Source organism: Stigmatopora nigra, chromosome 16 (assembly GCF_051989575.1).
Source record: "Stigmatopora nigra isolate UIUO_SnigA chromosome 16, RoL_Snig_1.1, whole genome shotgun sequence".
Lineage (NCBI taxonomy): Eukaryota > Metazoa > Chordata > Actinopteri > Syngnathiformes > Syngnathidae > Stigmatopora > Stigmatopora nigra.
The window spans coordinates 1,043,934-1,069,113 of record NC_135523.1 but is presented as its reverse complement, the minus strand read 5'-3'; the positions used below and the strand labels follow the sequence as shown (position 1 = coordinate 1,069,113).

General features: G+C 35.7%; 1 protein-coding gene across 1 annotated transcript in view; it reads left to right on the top strand.

Moving 5' to 3' along the window:
• Nucleotides 1-25,180, top strand: part of cdh6 (cadherin 6) — a 108,976-nt gene that overhangs the window by 74,963 nt on the left and 8,833 nt on the right. The window contains exons 6-11 of the mRNA XM_077735480.1: nucleotides 6,078-6,410; nucleotides 10,285-10,579; nucleotides 11,109-11,228; nucleotides 14,918-15,085; nucleotides 15,164-15,351; nucleotides 16,656-16,909. Of these exons, the coding sequence (XP_077591606.1) occupies nucleotides 6,183-6,410; nucleotides 10,285-10,579; nucleotides 11,109-11,228; nucleotides 14,918-15,085; nucleotides 15,164-15,351; nucleotides 16,656-16,909 (1,253 nt within the window). The 5' untranslated portion in view covers nucleotides 6,078-6,182. The remainder of the gene's footprint in view (nucleotides 1-6,077; nucleotides 6,411-10,284; nucleotides 10,580-11,108; nucleotides 11,229-14,917; nucleotides 15,086-15,163; nucleotides 15,352-16,655; nucleotides 16,910-25,180) is intronic.

Below are 25,180 nucleotides of genomic sequence, written 5' to 3'. Positions count from 1 at the left end.
CACATACCAAAAACCTAACCTCTGCTTTATTCTAGTTTCACCCTCCCCCGGTTAAACCAAATTGTCCACCAAATCAAATCATATCTGACCTCAAAATATATTCCATGTAGACATTTCCACGTTTATCTATAGCATCAATCCCCCCCAATTTTTGTATTATCTCTCACCTCCATCACCCTCGCTCGCCCACCTGCCTGACATTCTCCTCCCTCACTTTTAATTGCACCCCCGGGGCCGCCACGGCGAGGTTTCCTCAGCTCGCCGGGCGCCATAGGGTGCTCCGCCATGTCGCTCACGTCGCTCGTTAGAGACGAAATACAAAATGGGGGGCTCCCGATACGGGTAGGGGGGTTTCACTCACTCGCAAAATGCCACCCGTCCCGTCAAGGCGCCGGAAAAAGGGCCATTAGCGGCGAGCGTCCAGGGGGGGTATCGACAAACGCGTTTGTCCGCGGGGTAGCCGCCATTCCATTCGATAAAACCAATCGCTAGCTTTAATGGCTAATTGTTGCGATTGTAAACATTCCGGCCTGATGGCCAGACAGAGTGCATGCTGGGTAATTTGGCAGTAGACGCATTAATCTTGCTTAGCGGACGGTAGAAGGAAGGTTGCCGTCTGGTCGCCGGGCGACACGCAATTTAAAGCAATTTGCTTTTTTCATTTTCATTTTTTTACGCAATTAGGCGGCACATGATATGAGGCGGCAGGCCGGCAGACAAAGAAAAGGGGAAAATAAAAGGGCGACGGTGTAAACAGTGGCTCTTAGCCGGGAGAATATGATTACGGTGTCATGTTCTATTACACACCTTCATTATGATGCACCCGCGTTTTTGCTAGGAACCCGAGACCTTTGCAAAATGGCAACGGTCGGCTAATCGAAAACTAATTGATTAGCAAATATCAAAGTGGGATTTTTTTAGCATAAAGCGGGCGATACAAGTCAGGTTTGTCGGTTAGGGATTCGTATGTGTTGGCATATTTAGTGTTTTTAAATGGCAATGTCTGATTCGTTGTTACTTATTCATTTATTTTGTCTTTTTTGGGGGTATTTTTGTATATGTGAAGCTTTAAATTACATTATACTTGTATAATGCAATATTAGCATTCAATTCAATGCAATGAATATGAGTTGATGACCCATAATCCGCTTATTTTTTCAGTAATTGACTTTTTTTTACTGGATCAGGTCCCCAAAAGTCTTGTAATTTTGAGCTAAGTAAAAAAAGTTGACATAAATTTAAATGTATACTTAATATTACTAACAATACCTCGATTTTTCTCCATCAGATTTACATAGCGATTCGTATATGTTGTCACATTTAGTTTTTTTAATGTCTGATACCAACATGTTTTGTTAATACCTATTTATTTATTATTAATGTTTTGGTTGTGGTTTTGCACTATTTGAAGCTTTAAATCTTGTGTAATATCTATAATAGCATTCAATTTAAATCATTTTATTAGTCATTAATGAGTTAATAACCCAAACATCATTATTTTTATCAGTAATTGACTCTTGTTTTTACTGGATCAGGTCCCCAAAAGTCTTGTAAAGTTGACATAAGTAAAAAAGTCAACATATTTTTTTTAATATATACTTATATTAATGTTCCCTGATTTGTCTATTTCAGATTTACATAGTGTTTCGTATAAGTTGTCAAATTTAGTTTTTTAAATGACAATGTCTGATGCCAACCTGTTTAGTTTTTACTTATTCATGTATTATTAATTTTTGGTTGTATTTTTGCACTATGTGACGCTTCAAATTACATTATACTCATATAAAAACAATATTAGCATTCAATTTAATTCACTTGAATGGCAATTAATGACTTGATAACCCAAAAATCATATTTTTTTTACTGGATACGCACATTTAGTTCCCTCAAAAATCTTGTAAATTTGAGCTTCGTAAAAAAGTCGACATATTTTTACATATATACTATATTTTTAAAATGTTCCCTGATTTATTTCCATCAGATTTCCACATGAATTGATTGATAGTCAGGTTTGTCTTATCCCTACTGGCGACCGATCTAAAATAGCGAGCGATTTCCCCCCCAACGTGGGCCGTAAAAGTCTTTGAAAGCAAGTGTAATAATCACTATTCATTTGAAGGAGTTTTTATGATCCAGTCGGGCTTTTTCTGCTCTTTAATGCCATTAAGCGCAGATAAGAGCCAAATAGGGGAAGCGGTGCGTTAAAAAGCCTCATTTACGCTGCTTTTACACACGCAGCAACAACGCAAGGCAAAGCGCTTTGAAGGAGAACATTTTCTACTCGGCTTGGCCCGCCGCTCGCTCGGTCACCATGGCGACGCCGGCCCGATTGATCGCCGCCGACATAATCGATGTGTTCACGGGCCGACAGGTAGAGACGCTCAAACGCCGAGCCGGACTCCCACCGACTGGGAAATTGACGCAAATGCTCAGTCGGACTCGTACGTGGACGCAAAATTCTTCATGTCTTTGCCTCCGAATTTGCATACATTTAAATCACTCATTTATTGTTATTAGATTACATTTTGTTTGAATTTGTAGGGTGGCCACAAATAAGCATTTTACCACTACTACTACTACTAATGAGCTACTACTTCTACTACTACTACTAATGAGCTTTTACCACTGATGTGTTGTTACTTCTATTACTACTGCAAGTAAGGAACTGCTACTACCGTCACTACTACTACTAATGAGCTTTTACCACTGATGTGTTTTTGCTTCTATTACTACTGCAAGTAAGGAACTGCTACTACTGTCACTACTACTACTAATGAGCTGCTGCTGCTGCTACTACTACTAATGAGCTGCTGCTGCTGCTACTACTACTAATGAGCTGCTGCTACTACTACTACTACTACTACTACTACTATTACTACTACTACTAATGAGCTTTTACCACTGATGTGTTGTTACTTCTATTACTACTGCAAGTAAGGAACTGCTACTACTGTCACTACTACTACTAATGAGCTGCTGCTACTACTACTAATGAGCTGCTGCTGCTACTACTACTACTACTACTACTAATGAGCTGCTGCTGCTACTACTACTACTACTACTAATGAGCTGCTACTACTACTACTACTAATGAGCTGCTACTACTATTACTACTATTACTACTACCAATGAACTGCTACTACTATTACTACTACTCTTGAGACTGTGACTACTATTACTACTACTCTTGAGACTGCTACTACTATTACTACTACTCTTGAGACTCTGACTACTATTACTACTACTCTTGAGACTGCTACTACTATTACTACTACCCATGAGTGCTACTACTATTACTACTACTACTAATGAGACTGCTATTACTACTACTAATGAGCATCTACTCCTACTAATGAGACTACTACTACTATTACCACTACTACTAATGAGCTGTTACTACTACTACTACTCAATATGTAGAATAAGTCAACATAGGTAAGTGGTACAAAGTGACTAAAGTGTCTTTATTAGGTCATAGGTGCAGATCTTGAGTTGAGTATGGTGACAGCTCTTAGGAAGAAACCGTCCTTGAGTCTATTGGTATTAGCTGTTATGGCTTTGTAGTGCCTTCTAGAAGGCAGCAGGTTGAAGTGATGTAAGGCGGTATGTGTATTGTCTTTTATGATGATCTCTGCCCTTTTAAAGCACCGAGATTTGTAGAGGCTGGACAGGGTAGGTAGAGGACAGTTGATGAATTTTTTTTGCGCTGTTTTGATCAACCTGTGCAGTTTTTCCAGCTTCTGTGCAGCTTGAGTGCCACAAGCTGTTCCTACTACTACTAATTGGCTTTTACTACTATTAATAATATAAATATAAATTATTCTCAAGTGGGAACTCGCAAAAACGGAACAACCCGACAAGCAATTGTCCAGTGAGACATTCCGAGCGTAACGTCCCCTCCGGTCAACATGCTCCTCCCATTCTCCGGCCCCAGCGCGAGACGAATGTAGCGCGGCGGGCATTTTGTCGTCGCCGTCGGGCGACACGCGGCGTTCCTAACCGCCCCTGACGTTCGTATATATTTTATTTGACGCCGCAAAATAAAGCCGCCGTGTCTCATCGGGAGAATTACGAGGGAGGGACGGCGCGGTCTTGCTTTCGGGCTTTGACAAATGCGGTCAAGGGGCTAGCGTGTCCCCCTGGGACGGGGCGGCGGCGGCACGGGCATTAGCTTTTCCGCAGTGAGATTATGAAGAAATCTATGGGAAGGGCCGATGCGGGGACAAAGGGGGAGACGGAGGGGGGACGAGGTGGGGGGGGGACGACTGGTGTCCCCCGGGGATGTACTGGTATTTTCCGGTGAGCCCAGGCCTACAGCTAATCGATAGCTAGCCGTCCCGCGCAATCCTCGCTACTGACAATTAAGTCAATTGATAAAGTCAGGTTGAGCCTTCATTTTGAGGATTTTTACAGTACTTTTTAATCATAATATTGTAATATTTTGCTCTAAATGTCCAAAAAAGTGATATTTTTTTGACTTTACTTAGTCAAAAGTATCCAAAAACCCATCTAAGAACATTCCCGAACAAGCTAAGCTAATAATTTTTGTCATATATGCCTTCCTAATTCAATTTTCCATTGATTTTTTTTCATTTAAGTATCCAATCCATGTTCGTATTGATCACAAACCTCGCTAACATATTTGTACCGCTGTCAATCATAAGTCAAGTACTTTTATACACAACACTGTCACTTAGCAAATGTAACTAGCCTGTATAGCCCAAGTAGCGGTCACGGTAGCATTAGTAAAAGCGGCTCACTTTCACCTGCCTCAGCAGCTGACCCCCTCCCCCCCCCCCCCACATATCCCATCAAGCCCCGCCCCCTCATCCATTCCGTTGATCTCGGTAGAGGACACATGCAAAGCGAGTGGCTTTCCGAGCCAAGTGAAGCCGTCATGCATATCCGTTTTGGCCTGTGCAAGCAAAGCAATGCGGTTGGGGTAGAGGTAGAAAGGGGGAGGCGGCTTGGGGGCGTGCTATAAAATGCAACGCATGGGGAAAAAAAACTAGCTTCAATTTGCTTCATATGGAGAAGAGGGCATGGCTGAGACAGTAATGGATGGACTCACGGCACCCCCACACCGGGTTGCTGACTCCGCTATGATAGGACAACCTCTTCATAGGGTGTATATAAATATTTGGAGGACCTGGGAAGTGGGCGTCGACCATTCTGAGGCTGGGAATTTGAGGTTATTTAAGAGAAACTGGACTATAAGTCGCACTGTGTATGTTATAGTCCGGATTATGCAGTTGTTTTATGCCACATTTTGTATTTTTTAAGGATTTAAATGGAAAAGGTATAAAAGAAGAGTATTTTAGGGTTCAGTAAGTATCCCCTGGAAGCAATTTTTCAGTATCTTTTTTCAATTGAGTGGTTTTCTTGCCTTGGAAAAGGTCGATTGGGTCTCTAGTGTGGTTTTCGTCCAAAAAACATAGTGGTCCTTGGCGGTCGTTGCCTCTTCTCCTTGCCCCGCTTTCTTCGCTCCATTTCCCGCCTTCCCTTCGGAGCATCCGGCTTCGCTTCGCCGTACGGGTCGGGCTACTTAATTCAGGCCCCTCCCCCTTTTCCCAGTACGCAACCCAACCTGAACGACCTCACTTCCAGACTTAAGAATAATGGCCAAAGCCTTGTTTAACATTTTTGGACTTGAATACTATTCAATGTACTACTTAATGTACATTAGGGACTCAAATACTATTCAATGTACTACTTAATGTACATTAGGGACTCAAATTCTATTCAATGTACTACTTAATGTACATTAGGGACTCAAATACTATTCAATGTACTACTTAATGTACATTAGGGACTCAAATTCTATTCAATGTACTACTTAATGTACATTAGGGACTCAAATACTATTCAATGTACTACTTAATGTATATTCTGGAATCAAATACTATTCAGTGTACTACTTAATGTACTTTATGTACTACTATTTTCTCAACTTTCACTTCTATTTTGTTGTTATTTTAGTGTTACACATTTTCAGGTCTTCGTTATTCATCGAATTTCAACATTAATCACATTTAGCATTAGCATAATTAGCTTAATTGTAATTTTCCCATCACTAGGTTGCCGTTTGAACCCCGGCATGAGTTCGGAGACGGCACCCTGACCCCCCGAGACACACAAAGCGCCGAAGGAGGGGCGGGGACAAGACCTGAGGCCGGGTCGGCATGGAGACGCTGTGCGTACTGATGGCGCTGTGGGCCGCCGCCCAACTCGGCCTCGCCGCTGGGATGAGGCCTCTGCGAAGGACCGCGGTCGGGCACAAGATGGCCGCCGGACTGACGGGTCAGGACGCCAACGGGGTGCCGTTGCGGCGCTCGAAGAGAGGGTGGATGTGGAACCAGTTCTTCCTCTTGGAGGAGTACACCGGAAGCGACATGCAATATGTGGGCAAGGTAAGACGCCATTTTAGTCATTAGCTTGATAATTAGCTTGCTAGCCAAAGTTAGCTCGTAGGAAAAGAATGAGTAGACTTTTTATAATTAGAGAATGGAATTTATATAGTGTACACCATTTTTTAAAATTAATGGAAACACTTTGTGTTCATTCTATTTTAATTAGTACATTAATAGTCATTTTAATTATTTGTTTTTTATTTTAAAAAAGAAAATAATTAGAAAATAATAAAATTAAATTATTTTCCTAGTTTTTCTTTTCAAATATATACATGTTCAGAAAATAAGTTCCAATAAATAGACTCGTTTTAAAATTCCAATAAATACAAAAAATATATTACTATTCACATACATTAGTCTAAATTTAAAATATTTCTAAAATTATACCTAACTATAACTTTTCTTTACTTCTTAATGAAATAAATCAATTTAAAAGTCAGAATAAAAAATACCCACCCTAATTTTTCATATATCCATTTTTAAAAACAAATAAACCTAAAAATTAACCCATAAAACGACCCTCAATCGCCGCCAAATAAAGTAATCTTAACATCAATAAAACACTCAAAATTCTCACCCGCATATTTATAAAATAAGCCAAATGATCGTCCATTAATCTCAGCGACCCATCCGCCAAAACCCCCAAAAAGAACGCCCACATTTGTCAAGTCACGGCGCGTTTCTCTTGCTCGCCATGACGCCGACAGGCTCGTGAAAGCGCTTTTGTGCGCCTCTCTGAATGGACGCCACCACTTTGCATTCCTCCGGCAACACGGGAACAACTCGGGATAGAATCCCTCCGGCAAACAAGACGGGGCGCCGTACGTTGTCCCCCGAGCGAGCGTCGACTTTGAGCGCGCCTCTAAACGGATTACACGGGTGTGCCGACACAACAAGTCCAACAAAAAAAACAACAACACGCAAAAAAAAATACAAAAGGGAGCTTCAATAGCGGTGCGTAGCCTCTTTTAGCTCACTAATAAACACAAAAAAATGGATTATAATTTGAATAATGAACTTTCCTTTCAAAAAATCAGGTTTATTCCCTTTTTCCCCGACTCAAAAACAATCGAGAACAATTTTCCAACTCTTAACTGACCCAAATAGTTTGTCACTATAGGTCAAATAAGTAAAAAATATGAAAAATAACCGTTTAAAAATGTTTTTATGTTAGTTAACACCCGCAGAAAAGCCAACTAAGATTGCCTGTTTTACTTTCGGTAACAGAGCACTACCGTCCGTCCCCACGGCCTCTCATTAGCGGCGAGCTCTTGTGCCGTCACCGGGGGAACGCCATGTTTGTTTATTTCATTACGGGGTGCTCCACCAAAGGGTATGTCACGTGCCCACCCTCATGCACGCACGCGCCTAATGGCCTGCGGTGGTGCCGTGTTTGCGCTGCGCTATCATATCTCATCAAGTATTTACAACCCCTGATAGGGCCCCGCTGTTGGCGGGCCCCACTTTTCCGCCGTTTTTGCCCTCGTCCGCTGCCAACTCATTTTTGCAGGTGGCTTCATTTCTTCCTAAAATTTGCCCTTGCGCCCACTTGCTTTGCTACTATTACACTACAGTATAACTATACTATATTTATAGGATATGGTATGGTAAGTAGATACCCTACTACACCATGCCAGGCGATAAATATATTCCACTATACCATGCCATACTATATTAGCATACCATGCTATACTGTAGTTTACTATTACTATACCATCCCACACTATTAATATACTTACTATATTATACCGTGCCATACTATTGATATAACCTACTATACCATTCCCTACTTTTAATATACTCTACAATACCATGACACACTATTAATATACTTAACTGTACTATACTATACTATGAAATTAATATACTCTACTGTACTATACAATACAATTATTGTACTTGACTATACCATGTCACACTAATAATATATTCTACTATACAGTCCCAAACTATTAATTTACTATACTATACCATGGCACACTATTAATATACTCTACTTTACTAAACTATACCCTACTATACCATGCCATACTATAAATATACTCTACTGTACTATACTATACAATTAATATACTCTACTGTACTATACAATTAATATACTCTACTGTACTATACTATTAATATACTATACCCTACTATACCAATGCCATACTATAAGTATTCTCTACTGTACTACACTATACTGATAATATACTATACCATGCCATACTATAAATACACTCTACTATACCATGCCTTACTATTACTATTAATATACTCTACTACACCATACTATTAATATACTCTATATACTCTCAGGCCATATTCTATACTGTACTATAGTGTATAGTGTACTATATAGTTAATATAACAAATCTACTACATAAACATACAATCCACTAATGAATTGAAAAGTCATTTTTATTTTGTCTACTTCATTTTCTTCAGTAGCAGGGGGTGCCGGAGACTATCCTGGCTAACGGCAGGCATGCAAACAACCACTTTACGCATACCCAGGGCCAATTTTTTAGCTCCGCCTTGATTGCGGACACTCAAAAAGAAGAAGAGCCGAGCCATCCGCATGACTCAACATGCCGCAAAGACGCGGTTGTCTTATGACGGCCTAGAGCTAGCTAGCTTGCGCGTGCCCGCGTTGGGTACCAGCTGCTCATCTTGGCACGGTACAAACAATATGGCGTACCTGCGCCATGGCAACCCCCCGCCGAATGACCTCATCGTCTTCATTTGACGCACACTGTGTGTAAATGAAGAGTACAAATCATCATCCTCATCATCGGACAGACAATAAGGGAGGGGATGGGTAGGGGAGGGTGCCGGAGTCAAGGGGACGCTCACTTTTAATAACACTCATCTCCTTTTGCGGCGAGCTCAGGCGCCCCAAAGATGAGGATTGGCCGTCCCTGCAGTCCAATGTGATATTAATATCATCATGAATGTAATAATGGCTTCTTGTTTGGTGAGATCTTTGACCGTACGTTGAGGAAAATGCGCCGCCCGGGTCGGAAGGTCGGGAAATTGCCGTGGCCGCTTCTGTAATGAGGGTTCAAAAAAGATGGCGGTCACCACTTGTAATTGGAAGGCTACATTTTGCCCTTAATATTTTTTCGCTACATATTGATTTCTAATTCAGACAGGGTTTATGGATAAAATTAATGTTCTTTGGACAATTGTAATCATTTTTCATAGTGTAAACAAAACATGACTACGATATATTTCCTTAAAAAAAGGTAAAATTATAAAAAATATGCTTGTTTTACCCTAAAAAATAGACACAGAAGACATTGTAGACCTAGCTAAAAATAACTGGAGCCCATTTTATCCTCTGTTTTCAATAAATTTAAATATAAATATCTAAAATAAATTTAAAAAAGGTGAAATTATAAAAAAGTTGCTTGTTGTACCCTCTGAAAAAGACACAGAAGACATTGTAGACAGTTAGAAAAACATGGAGCCCATTTTATCCTGTTTTCAATGACTTAAAATATGCAAATATATTTAAATAAACTTTAAAAAGGTGGAATTATAAAAAATATATGCTTATTTTACCCTAAAAAAGACACAGAATACATTGTAGACCTAGTTAAAAAAAACTGGAGCCCGTTTTATCCCGTTTTCAATAAATTAAAATATATATATATTTTTTTAAAATACATTTTTAAGTGAAATTATAAAGCAAAATGCTTATTTTACCCTTAAATAGACACAGAAGACATTGTAGACCTAGCTCAAAAACTGGAACCCATTTATCCTCTGTTTTTAATACATTAAAGTTTAAATATCTCAAATAAACGTCTAAAAAAGGGAATATAAATATAAATGCTTGTTTTACCCTAAAAAACGGACTATTTTTACTGTTTTCCTCTCCCCACTTCAGCTCCACTCCGACTCAGACCGCGAAGACGGCAGTGCGCGCTACGTTTTGACGGGCGACGGCGCCGGCACGCTCTTCAAAATCGACGAAAAGTCTGGCGACATCCACGCCACCAAGCGCCTGGACCGCGAAGAGAAAGCCTACTATGTGTTACACGCCAAAGCCGTCAACCGCTTTACCGGCGAGGCCCTGGAGGGGGAGTCTGACTTCATCATCAAGATCCACGACATCAACGACAACGAGCCACGCTTCACCAAAGACCCCTACGTGGCCAGGGTCCCCGAAATGGCCGAAATTGGTAGGCGGAAATCGGGCTCGAGACGGGCGACTAATGCAGATATGGGCAAACTACGGCCCGTGGGCCACATAAGGCCCGCTAGGCTTTTTAATCCGGCCCGCCTATGTTGTTCAAATGTTTTTTTTTATTTATATATATTTTAATTATTAGTATTTTTTTGCCCCAAGATGGCGCCATTACGCGGGAGCCTGTGGCAGTAGCTGTGTCCACTCTTATTTGTTTTTTGGTGTTTTACAGCCCCTATCTTTTTTAAAATGATTTTTTAAAAATTTCTAAATACATTCCTTGACTTACTTTACTTTGTACTTTATACTTTATACTTTAATGATGAGTGATGAGTATTTTAATACTTGAGTCCTATTTTTCTGTTTCTGTTTCATATGTACTGTTAACGGATGCACTTTTTTATATGTATCCTATCTTGTGCTAACCCGGCCCATCTGTCAAATTATTAAAGTCAATGTGGGCCCTCCCCCGGGCCCAAAACTTTGCCCACCCCTGGCCTAAACCTAATCTTTTTGCGGCGCAGGTACACCCGTCATCCAGGTGACGGCGCTAGACGCCGATGACAGTACCTATGGGAATAGTGCTAAGGTGGTCTACAGCATACTGGAGGGGCAGCCCTACTTCTCCGTGGACCCCGAAACAGGTCAGTGCAACTGTCGATGGTGTTAGGTGTCCAAGTGGGAGGGGCCAATGACCTCCTGGTCCAATTGGATTGGACGTGTAGGGCTGTCTATGGCAGTAAAAGATTAGCATTAAAATCAACTTCTCCAGTTCTGTTCATAAATGATAAATATGAGTTAAAATAGCAATAAAAATATTTAAAAATAATAATATTAATAACTTAAGAGTGTTAAAAAGGGATCATATTTTTATTTTATATTAATTTAGTTTAATGACGATTTAAACCATTTATAAATAAGGTCATTTTTTTTAAATATCCTTCGCTCCATCAAATTCAATATAAATTTTTATAAATTTTAAATAATGGCACATTTTAAATCATATTAATGACAAATTTTAAATCATATTAATGACAAATTTCAAATCAAATTATGGACAAATTGGAAATCATATTAATGACAAAATTTAAACATACATAAAACTAAATACATTTTAAATAAATTGGAAAACTAGTGATAGTTGTCAAAACTATTAGTTTTAAAACAATAATTTAATTATATATTTTAGTTTTCAATGACACTAGTTAATTTATAAATGTATTTATTGATTAAAAATAATAAAATATATGTAAATAATATAACCGAATAATTACACGAGTGACAAACTAGAAACCAAATGTGGGTTAGAAAAAAAATATTATTATTATAAGTAGGTTACATGAATTTTGATGTTAAACCAAAATGGCGGCAGGTGTACGGCATCTGCCGGCTGGGGGCGCTTTTGGTAGGGGGGGGGTTTAGCGGAGGTCACTTTGGGGATTTGAACCACGCGTGCACATAAACACACACACTAGACTAAAAAGGTAGCAGCTTGCTACTTTTAATCACAAATGCGCGCTTTGGACGCCGGCCTGCCTTTTCCGACAAAAAAGGCACGAAAAAAAAAAAAATAGGAAGAAGCGGCCATTTGCAGATTAGCGTCTGGATTAACGTTAATATGTCGAACGCCACATGTGGCCGGTAAGCCGACATGAGCTGCACACACATGAATGCACACGGCGAGTTAGCGGGAGGTCGGCTTTCTACAAAATGGACGTTTTTTAAATCACATATTTATTTAATACATAGCGATTTCATGAATTTCAAAATGACAAGTAAGAACACCCACAAATTTGCATTTAAGTGATCCCTTAAAGTGCTATTTTTTATCTATAATTCTAGCTAGTACCGTTGTATCTCTACTTCGAAAATTACTTGAATATTTCGTAAGCAAAGCAGTACTTTATATGTAAATTCCGTCCTTAAAACCTACTAACTCAACTTTAAAAATACTAATTTTGTATGAAAAATATTTATTAATGCAGTTTTACAGTACTGTAAAGAAGAGGCTAACGTTAGCGTACAAACATCTAAACATACAAAATTACTAATATTTCGTGAGCAAAGCAGTACTTTATATGTAAATTCTGTCCTTAAAACCTACTAAATCAACTTTAAAAATACAAATTTTATATCAAAGATGCGAGAAATAGACAAAAATGAAAGACATTTGTAAGAAAAATATTTATTTATGTCACTACATGAATTAATGCAGTATTACAGTACAGTAAAGAAGAGGCTAACGTTAGCGTACAAACATCTAAACAACTTGAAATGATGTATTGAAATAAACTGCATTAAATAAAACTCAAGAGCAAAAAAAGGCTTTTCATCTCGCCATTTAATTCAGGAAGGCCATTTAAACAAGTCGTCTTTTTCAATAGTGTAGCGATACTAGCAAGTGCATAACGGCCAATCATATTACCTCGTAATATCCGCTAACCTTCTGTTTTTAAATGAATCACTCATTCATTCCATTCACTCCAATAATTCAAAATAAAATAACATTCAGAGGGATTTTTATAACCTGATTTTTATTCAACGTTTATAAGTATAGGGTCGATTAAAAACAACCTCATTAGAAATTAAAACAAACAAGCCTCCATTTGGCAAAATAATTCCATAATTAAGCAAAAAGAATGTCACAATTTATTACAATATGTGAGTAATCACGAAGGTTGTTGGTTAGCCATCACTATGCATCAGCATCTTCTTAAGCGTCCTTCCAGGTCTGCATTCTGGGGTAAAGGTCACTATCTACCCTACATACATACTACAAAAATGATTAAATGCACACATATATATAATAATATCACATAATAACTCCAACATTGGCTTATACAATAAATATTTTCCACCTATTCACTCATTTTTTCACCTTAAAATATTCTAACACTATCTTTACCATGTTATACTACTTGTGTTTACATCATAATGAACTATTTTCATGTTCCTATCCTGAAATGAGTTAGCATAACATGTTAGCATGCTGCAATATGGATAAGAAAACAACAACAACTTGTTTCCACAGGTAACAAAGACATTCAAATAAGAATATATTTTATTTTTAGCACCCAAGTTGAACAATAACAAAAATAATAGGAATGGGAATTTTTGTGGAACGTCGTAGCGACCCCCGCGGCGTGCATGGCGCACGCCGGCCATCCCCGCCCGCCCGCCCCGTCCTTGGCGGCTTCATAAAGCGTCATCGTAAAGATAATGAAGTTCCTTGGCGGCGCATCAAACATCCCCGGCGCGCACCTCAAAATAGTCGCCCCCGAATTAACGACGTTTCAGACGGGAGATTTATGCGCCGCGTAATGAAGTCGGCGCCGGCTAGCTTTAATTCCGTCGTCGTTTTTCGAGTGATGGATGCGCCCCCTTACTCGGGTCGTTTGGCCCAATTAAGAGCGCTTCTCGTTAACGCCCCGGTACGTCGTTGACGGTGGCGGCCGTCCAATTTTGAAATGCTTTTAATGCCGTGGAAAGTCAGATTTTTAAATGAATTAATGATTGTAGGTAATAAGTTTAGTACTATGTATTTAAAAAGACAATAACTTTGAAGTGTCACAGGGAGTGTGTCATATAATGGTATAACAATAATGATGTTTGTTATGAGTATTATAATCGTTTTGAAGCTGATTTTTACTTACTTTTAAGTATATTGATGGTATTCATTTTGCGTTTGTGAATATCTCTAAATGTATATATTGACATTAGTTTTAAAAATACAGTATTGGGTACTTAGTTATGGCTATATTATAGCAAAATGCTAACTAATGCTAATAAACAAACATAAGGAGAAATCAATTAACCAACTATTAAGTATTTTGATGGTATTCATTTTGCGTTTATGAACATTTATAAATGTATATGTGTACAGTAATTTTAAAAATACAGTATTGGGTACTTAGTTATGGCTATTTTATAGCGAAATGCTAACAAATGCTAATAAACAAACATCAAAGAAGAAATCAATGGCAGTGAATGACTAAATAATTAAAGTAACACTTAAATACTACAACTATTCTACTTCTTTTTTGTAGTTAGGAACAAAAAAACTATTTTACAGTTATATGAAAAAATTGGTATGAAAAATGGTCCTCTTTTTTCATGCCGCCTTGTGTAAGTGCCAATTTAATTTCCCAACCCGGGATTCAAATTAGTCCAATAAATCAAAAGTAGATGGACTAAAAAAAAAAGAAAAATAGGAAGGCGCTTTTTGGGGACTTTCAAAGACAGAACTTGGGCAAAGAAATGTGCTTTTATTTTGAAAATGAATTGCCATTTTTAAATGAATTCCATGTATTTATTTTTCTTGATTTTTCTTCAGGCATGATTAAGACAGCCCTGCCCGGAATGGATCGGGAGGTCAAGGACAAGTACCAAGTGGTCATCCAGGGCAAGGACATGGCAGGACAAATGGGGGGTTTATCCGGGACCACCACCGTTAGCATCACGCTAGCTGACGTCAATGACAACCCGCCGCGTTTCACCAAAAGTAAGCCGCGATTGGCTAAAAACTCCTGTCACGATTGACCTAAAACTCAAGCTAATAATTGATGTTATTGTTTTTTAGCCCTCTACGAATTCAAAGTCCCCGAGTCCACGTTACCGGGGTCCGCGGTGGGCACGCTCCGTGCGGTGGACAACGACATCGGCGAAAACGCCGAAATGGACTACCGGATAATCGGAAGTGACGGACCGGGAATGTTCGACGTGGCTGTCAATCGCAGTACGCAAGATGGCGTCCTGGTCCTTCGAAAGGTAGTATAGTAAGGCTTTTTTTCGTAAAACATGACATAGTATAGTAAGGCTTTTTTTCGTAAAACATGACATAGTATAGTAAGGCTTTTTATTGGCAAAAAACGACATAGTATAGTAAGGCTTTTTATTGCCAAAAACGACATAGTATAGTAAGGCTTTTTCTCTTAAAAAACGACATAGTATAGTAAGGCTTTTTATTGGAAAAAAAATACATAGTATAGTAAGGCTTTTTATTGCCAAAAACGACATAGTATAGTAAGGCTTTTTATTGGAAAAAAACTACATAGTATAGTAAGGCTTTTTATTGCCAAAAACGACATAGTATAGTGAGGCCTTTTCTCTTAAAAAAACGACATAGTATAGTAAGGCTTTTTCTCTTCAAAAACGACATAGTATAGTAAGGCTGTTTTTCTTCAAAAACGACATAGTAAAGTAAGGCTTTTTATTGGCAAAAGACTACATAGTATAGTAAAACTTTTTATTGCCAAAGACGACTTAGTATAGTAAGGCTTTTTATCGCCATAAACGACATAGTATAGTAAGGCGTTTTCTCTTTAAAAAAACGACATAGTATAGTAAGACCTTTTCTCTTCAAAAACGACATAGTATAGTAAGGCTTTTTCTCTCCAGAAACGACATAGTATAGTAAGGCTTTTTTTCTTCAAAAACGACATTGTATATACTTGGATATTAAACAGTACTTATATACTCTCTCTTGAATATAATTTTGAGAGCTGCTTTCAAGAGTAAACTAACTCTGTCACCAAAAGACCGACTACCAAACGTCCGAACACCTCCAAAATCAGCTGGGACTGGCTCCAGCACCCCCACAAAAACAAATAAACAGGACCAAGACCTTTTCACAATTTATTTAATGAAATCCTCCATTTCTAAAGGAAACAACCGCATAGCCCAGTTTCCTATTTTTCCGCCCCGAGAGAATTTGTCGGAAAATACGTGTTTATCACGATGATTTGTTCCGCACGGCTTGTTCGCTGTTGCCACGGCGACATAGTGTCCCCCAAAAAGCGGCGCCGCTAATGAACTGGCCGCTCCGGCGTCCCATCTGGGCTTTAAAAAAAATGGACGCCTGTGGTGACCTCCGTTGGGGACCTCCTCTCTTTACATCTGTTTGTCAGATGGTACTCGACCCAAAAAATAGATAAAAAATTAACAATCATAACTCTTCCCTTTGAGAGAATCAGGTCACAAAGTATGGCCTGGTTTATTTCAACGGTTTTCACAGTCGGAAAACGAATGGACGCCGTCGGAAATCAACGTTTGGCTCTCGGTTTTCGTTTCAGACGTTGGATTTCGAACGCAAACGTCAGTTCACCCTGCGAGTCCAAGTGGAGAATGTCCACGTCAACCCACGTTTCTTCTCCGTGGGTCCGTTCCGAGACGAGGCGTCCGTCAAAGTCACGGTGGAGGACGTGGACGAACCGCCCGTGTTCGAACGCGCCGGATACGTGGTGGAGGTGCGGGAGGACGCCGCTCCCGGCGCCGTGGTGGGAAGCGTTGCCGCGTCCGATCCGGATGCCAAACGGAGTCCTGTCAGGTTGGTGGACTTTGAACTAAATAAAAAAAAATTCTTAAAAATCGACATTTCTCTTTAAAAGCGACATATTATAGTAAGGCTTTTTATTGGCTTCAAAAACGACATCGTATAGTAAGACTTTTTATCGCAAAAAAACGACATAGTATAGTATGGCTTTTTTTCGTAAAAAAACGACATAGTATAGTAAGGCTTTTTATCGCAAAAAAACCACATACTATAGTAAGGCTTTTTTTCGTAAAAAAACGACATAGTATAGTAAGGCTTTTTCTCGTAAAAAAACGACATACTATAGTAAGGCTTTTTATCGCAAAAAAACGACATAGTATAGTAAGGTTTTTTTTCGTAAAAAAACGACATACTATAGTAAGGCTTTTTATCGCAAAAAAACGACATAGTATAGTAGGCTTTTTATCGCAAAAAAACGACATACTATAGTAAGGCTTTTTTTCGTAAAAAAACGACATAGTATAGTAAGGCTTTTTTTCGTAAAAAAACGACATAGTATAGTAAGGCTTTTTATCACAAAAAAACGACATACTATAGTAAGGCTTTTTTTCGTAAAAAAACGACATAGTATAGTAAGGCTTTTTATCACAAAAAAACGACATACTATAGTAAGGCTTTTTTTCGTAAAAAAACGACATAGTAGAGTAAGGCTTTTTTTCGTAAAAAAACGACATACTATAGTAAGGCTTTTTATCGCAAAAAAACGACATAGTATAGTAAGGCTTTTTATCGCAAAAAAACGACATACTATAGTAAAGCTTTTTTTCGTTAAAAAACGACATAGTATAGTAAGGCTTTTTTGTAAAAAAACGACATACTATAATAAGGCTTTTTTTCGTAAAAAAACGACATAGTATAGTAAGGCTTTTTTTCGTAAAAAAACGACATAGTATAGTAAGGCTTTTTATCGCAAAAAAACGACATACTATAGTAAGGCTTTTTTTCGTAAAAAAACGACATAGTATAGTAAGGCTTTTTTTTGTAAAAAAAACGACATACTATAGTAAGGCTTTTTTTCGTAAAAAAACGACATAGTATAGTAAGGCTTTTTTTGTAAAAAAACGACATACTATAGTAAGGCTTTTTTTCGTAAAAAAAACGACATAGTATAGTAAGGCTTTTTATCGCAAAAAAACTACATACTATAGTAAGGCTTTTTATTGCAAAAAACGACATAGTATAGTAAGGCTTTTTTTCGTAAAAAAACGACATAGTATAGTAAGGCTTTTTTTGTAAAAAAAAACGACATACTATAGTAAGGCTTTTTATTGGCTTCAAAAACGACATCGTATAGTAAGGCTTTTTTTCGTAAAAAAACGACATACTATAGTAAGGCTTTTTATTGCAAAAAACGACATAGTATAGTAAGGCTTTTTTTCGTAAAAAAACGACATAGTATAGTAAGGCTTTTTATCGCAAAAAAACGACATACTATAGTAAGGCTTTTTATCGCAAAAAAACGACATAGTATAGTAAGGCTTTTTTTCGTAAAAAAACGACATAGTATAGTAAGGCTTTTTATCGCAAAAAAACGACATACTATAGTAAGGCTTTTTTTCGTAAAAAAAACGACATAGTATAGTAAGGCTTTTTTTGTAAAAAAACGACATACTATAGTTAGGCTTTTTATTGCAAAAAACGACATAGTATAGTAAGGCTTTTTATCGCAAAAAAACGACATACTATAGTAAGGCTTTTTATCGCAAAAAAACGACATACTATAGTAAGGCTTTTTTTCGTAAAAAAACGACATAGTATAGTAAGGCTTTTTATCGCAAAAAAACGACATACTATAGTAAGGCTTTTTTTCGTAAAAAAACGACATAGTATAGTAAGGCTTTTTTTGTAAAAAAAACGACATACTATAGTAAGGCTTTTTTTCGTAAAAAACGACATAGTATAGTAAGGCTTTTTTTCGTAAAAAAAACGACATAGTATAGTAAGGCTTTTTATCGCAAAAAAACGACATACTATAGTAAGCCTTTTATCGCAAAAAAACGACATAGTATAGTAAGGCTTTTTTTCGTAAAAAAACGACATAGTATAGTAAGGCTTTTTTTCGTCAACAAACGACATAGTATAGTAAGGCTTTTTTTGTAAAAAAAACGACATACTATAGTAAGGCTTTTTTTCGTAAAAAAACGACATAGTATAGTAAGGCTTTTTATCGCAAAAAATCGACATACTATAGTAAGGCTTTTTTTCCTAAAAAAACGACATAGTATAGTAAGGCTTTTTTTCGTAAAAAAACGACATAGTATAGTAAGGCTTTTTTTCGTAAAAAAACGACATAGTATAGTAAGGCTTTTTATCGCAAAAAAACGACATAGTATAGTAAGGCTTTTTATCGCAAAAAAAACGACATACTATAGTAAGGCTTTTTTTCGTCAAAAAACGACATAATATAATAAGGCTTTTTTTGTAAAAAAAAAAACGACATACTATAGTAAGGCTTTTTTTCGTAAAAAAACGACATAGTATAGTAAGGCTTTTTATCGCAAAAAAACGACATACTATAGTAAGGCTTTTTATCGCAAAAAAACGACATAGTATAGTAAGGCTTTTTATCGCAAAAAAACGACATAGTATAGTAAGGCTTTTTATCGCAAAAAAACGACATACTACAGTAAGGCTTTTTTTCGTAAAAAAACGACATACTATAATAAGGCTTTTTTTCGTAAAAAAAACGACATACTATAGTAAGGCTTTTTATCGCAAAAAACGACATAGTATAGTAAGGCTTTTTTTGTAAAAAAACGACATACTATAGTAAGGCTTTTTATTGCAAAAAACGACATAGTATAGTAAGGCTTTTTATCACAAAAAAACGACATACTATAGTAAGGCTTTTTATCGCAAAAAAACGACATACTATAGTAAGGCTTTTTTTCGTAAAAAAACGACATAGTATAGTAAGGCTTTTTATCGCAAAAAAACGACATACTATAGTAAGGCTTTTTTTCGTAAAAAAACGACATAGTATAGTAAGGCTTTTTTTGTAAAAAAAACGACATACTATAGTAAGGCTTTTTTTCGTAAAAAACGACATAGTATAGTAAGGCTTTTTTTCGTAAAAAAAACGACATACTATAGTAAGGCTTTTTTTCGTAAAAAAACGACATAGTATAGTAAGGCTTTTTTTCGTAAAAAAACGACATAGTATAGTAAGGCTTTTTATCGCAAAAAAACGACATACTATAGTAAGGCTTTTTTTCGTAAAAAAACGACATAGTATAGTAAGGCTTTTTTTTCCTAAAAAAACGACATAGTATAGTAAGGCTTTTTTTCGTAAAAAACGACATAGTATAGTAAGGCTTTTTTTTCGTTAAAAAAACGACATAGTATAGTAAGGCTTTTTATCGCAAAAAAACGACATACTATAGTAAGGCTTTTTATTGCAAAAAACGACATAGTATAGTAAGGCTTTTTATCGCAAAAAAACGACATACTATAGTAAGGCTTTTTTTCGTAAAAAAACGACATAGTATAGTAAGGCTTTTTATCGCAAAAAAACGACATACTATAGTAAGGCTTTTTATCGCAAAAAAACGACATAGTATAGTAAGGCTTTTTTTCGTAAAAAAACGACATAGTATAGTAAGGCTTTTTATCGCAAAAAAACGACATACTATAGTAAGGCTTTTTTTCGTAAAAAAAACGACATAGTATAGTAAGGCTTTTTTTGTAAAAAAACGACATACTATAGTTAGGCTTTTTATTGCAAAAAACGACATAGTATAGTAAGGCTTTTTATCGCAAAAAAACGACATACTATAGTAAGGCTTTTTATCGCAAAAAAACGACATACTATAGTAAGGCTTTTTTTCGTAAAAAAACGACATAGTATAGTAAGGCTTTTTATCGCAAAAAAACGACATACTATAGTAAGGCTTTTTTTCGTAAAAAAACGACATAGTATAGTAAGGCTTTTTTTGTAAAAAAAACGACATACTATAGTAAGGCTTTTTTTCGTAAAAAACGACATAGTATAGTAAGGCTTTTTTTCGTAAAAAAAACGACATAGTATAGTAAGGCTTTTTATCGCAAAAAAACGACATACTATAGTAAGCCTTTTATCGCAAAAAAACGACATAGTATAGTAAGGCTTTTTTTCGTAAAAAAACGACATAGTATAGTAAGGCTTTTTTTCGTCAACAAACGACATAGTATAGTAAGGCTTTTTTTGTAAAAAAAACGACATACTATAGTAAGGCTTTTTTTCGTAAAAAAACGACATAGTATAGTAAGGCTTTTTATCGCAAAAAATCGACATACTATAGTAAGGCTTTTTTTCCTAAAAAAACGACATAGTATAGTAAGGCTTTTTTTCGTAAAAAAACGACATAGTATAGTAAGGCTTTTTTTCGTAAAAAAACGACATAGTATAGTAAGGCTTTTTATCGCAAAAAAACGACATAGTATAGTAAGGCTTTTTATCGCAAAAAAAACGACATACTATAGTAAGGCTTTTTTTCGTCAAAAAACGACATAATATAATAAGGCTTTTTTTGTAAAAAAAAAAACGACATACTATAGTAAGGCTTTTTTTCGTAAAAAAACGACATAGTATAGTAAGGCTTTTTATCGCAAAAAAACGACATACTATAGTAAGGCTTTTTATCGCAAAAAAACGACATAGTATAGTAAGGCTTTTTATCGCAAAAAAACGACATAGTATAGTAAGGCTTTTTATCGCAAAAAAACGACATACTACAGTAAGGCTTTTTTTCGTAAAAAAACGACATACTATAATAAGGCTTTTTTTCGTAAAAAAAACGACATACTATAGTAAGGCTTTTTATCGCAAAAAACGACATAGTATAGTAAGGCTTTTTTTGTAAAAAAACGACATACTATAGTAAGGCTTTTTATTGCAAAAAACGACATAGTATAGTAAGGCTTTTTATCACAAAAAAACGACATACTATAGTAAGGCTTTTTATCGCAAAAAAACGACATACTATAGTAAGGCTTTTTTTCGTAAAAAAACGACATAGTATAGTAAGGCTTTTTATCGCAAAAAAACGACATACTATAGTAAGGCTTTTTTTCGTAAAAAAACGACATAGTATAGTAAGGCTTTTTTTGTAAAAAAAACGACATACTATAGTAAGGCTTTTTTTCGTAAAAAACGACATAGTATAGTAAGGCTTTTTTTCGTAAAAAAAACGACATACTATAGTAAGGCTTTTTTTCGTAAAAAAACGACATAGTATAGTAAGGCTTTTTTTCGTAAAAAAACGACATAGTATAGTAAGGCTTTTTATCGCAAAAAAACGACATACTATAGTAAGGCTTTTTTTCGTAAAAAAACGACATAGTATAGTAAGGCTTTTTTTTCCTAAAAAAACGACATAGTATAGTAAGGCTTTTTTTCGTAAAAAACGACATAGTATAGTAAGGCTTTTTTTTCGTTAAAAAAACGACATAGTATAGTAAGGCTTTTTATCGCAAAAAAACGACATACTATAGTAAGGCTTTTTATTGCAAAAAACGACATAGTATAGTAAGGCTTTTTATCGCAAAAAAACGACATACTATAGTAAGGCTTTTTTTCGTAAAAAAACGACATAGTATAGTAAGGCTTTTTTTCGTAAAAAAACGACATAGTATAGTAAGGCTTTTTATCGCAAAAAAACGACATACTATAGTAAGGCTTTTTTTCGTAAAAAAACGACATAGTATAGTAAGGCTTTTTTTGTAAAAAAAACGACATACTATAGTAAGGCTTTTTTTCGTAAAAAAACGACATAGTATAGTAAGGCTTTTTTGTAAAAAAACGACATACTATAGTAAGGCTTTTTATTGCAAAAAACGACATAGTATAGTAAGGCTTTTTATCGCAAACAAACGACATAGTATAGTAAGGCTTTTTTTCGTAAAAAAACGACATAGTATAGTAAGGCTTTTTTGTAAAAAAACGACATACTATAGTAAGGCTTTTTTTTCGTAAAAAACGACATAGTATAGTAAGGCTTTTTTTCGTAAAAAAACGACATAGTATAGTAAGGCTTTTTTTCGTTAAAAAAACGACATAGTATAGTAAGGCTTTTTTCGTAAAAAAACGACATGGTATAGTAAGGCTTTTTATCGCAAAAAAACGACATACTATAGTAAGGCTTTTTTTCTTAAAAAACGACATAGTATAGTAAGGCTTTTTTCGTAAAAAAACGACATAGTATAGTAAGGCTTTTTATCGCAAAAAAACGACATACTATAGTAAGGCTTTTTATTGCAAAAAACGACATAGTATAGTAAGGCTTTTTTGTAAAAAAAAAACGACATACTATAGTAAGGCTTTTTTTCGTAAAAAACGACATAGTATAGTAAGGCTTTTTTTCGTTAAAAAAACGACATAGTATAGTAAGGCTTTTTTTGTAAAAAAAAACGACATACTATAGTAAGGCTTTTTTTGTAAAAAAACGACATACTATAGTAAGGCTTTTTTTTGTAAAAAAACGACATAGTATAGTAAGGCTTTTTTGTAAAAAAAACGACATACTATAGTAAGGCTTTTTTTCGTAAAAAACGACATAGTATAGTAAGGCTTTTTTTCGTAAAAAAACGACATAGTATAGTAAGGCTTTTTATCGCAAAAAAACGACATGCTATAGAAAGGCTTTTATCGCAAAAAAACGACATACTATAGTAAGGCTTTTTTTCGTAAAAAAATGACATAGTATAGTAAGGCTTTTTTTCGTAAAAAACGACATAGTATAGTAAGGCTTTTTTGTAAAAAAACGACATACTATAGTAAGGCTTTTTTTCGTAAAAAAACGACATAGTATAGTAAGGCTTTTTTGTAAAAAAAACGACATACTATAGTAAGGCTTTTTTTCGTAAAAAAACGACATAGTATAGTAAGGCTTTTTTTTGTAAAAAAAACGACATACTATAGTAAGGCTTTTTTCGTAAAAAAACGACATAGTATAGTAAGGCTTTTTATCGCAAAAAAAAGCCATACTATAGTAAGGCTTTTTATTGCAAAAAAACGACATAGTATAGTAAGGCTTTTTATCGCAAAAAAACGACATACTATAGTAAGGCTTTTTTTCGTAAAAAAACGACATAGTATTGTAAGGCTTTTTTTCGTAAAAAAACGACATAGTATAGTAAGGCTTTTTTTCGTAAAAAAACGACATAGTATAGTAAGGCTTTTTATCGCAAAAAAACGACATACTATAGTAAGGCTTTTTTTCGTAAAAAAACGACATAGTATAGTAAGATTTTTTTTCGTAAAAAAACGACATAGTATAGTAAGGCTTTTTATCGCAAAAAAACGACATACTATAGTAAGGCTTTTATCGCAAAAAAACGACATAGTATAGTAAGACTTTTTATCGCAAAAAATCGACATACTATAGTAAGGCTTTTTTTCCTAAAAAAAACGACATAGTATAGTAAGGCTTTTTTTCGTAAAAAAACGACATAGTATAGTAAGGCTTTTTTTCGTAAAAAAACGACATAGTATAGTAAGGCTTTTTTTGTAAAAAAAACGACATACTATAGTAAGGCTTTTTTTGTAAAAAAACGACATACTATAGTAAGGCTTTTTTTTGTAAAAAAACGACATAGTATAGTAAGGCTTTTTTGTAAAAAAAACGACATACTATAGTAAGGCTTTTTTTCGTAAAAAACGACATAGTATAGTAAGGCTTTTTTTCGTAAAAAAACGACATAGTATAATAAGGCTTTTTATCGCAAAAAAACGACATACTATAGTAAGGCTTTTTTTCGTAAAAAACGACATAGTATAGTAAGGCTTTTTTTCGTAAAAAAACGACATAGTATAGTAAGGCTTTTTATCGCAAAAAAACGACATGCTATAGTAAGGCTTTTATCGCAAAAAAACGACATACTATAGTAAGGCTTTTTTTCGTAAAAAAATGACATAGTATAGTAAGGCTTTTTTTTCGTAAAAAACGACATAGTATAGCAAGGCTTTTTTGTAAAAAAACGACATACTATAGTAAGGCTTTTTTTCGTAAAAAAACGACATAGTATAGTAAGGCTTTTTTGTAAAAAAAACGACATACTATAGTAAGGCTTTTTTTCGTAAAAAAACGACATAGTATAGTAAGGCTTTTTTTTGTAAAAAAAACGACATACTATAGTAAGGCTTTTTTCGTAAAAAAACGACATAGTATAGTAAGGCTTTTTATTGCAAAAAAACGACATACTATAGTAAGGCTTTTTTTCGTAAAAAAACGACATAGTATAGTAAGGCTTTTTTTGTAAAAAAAAACGACATACTATAGTAAGGCT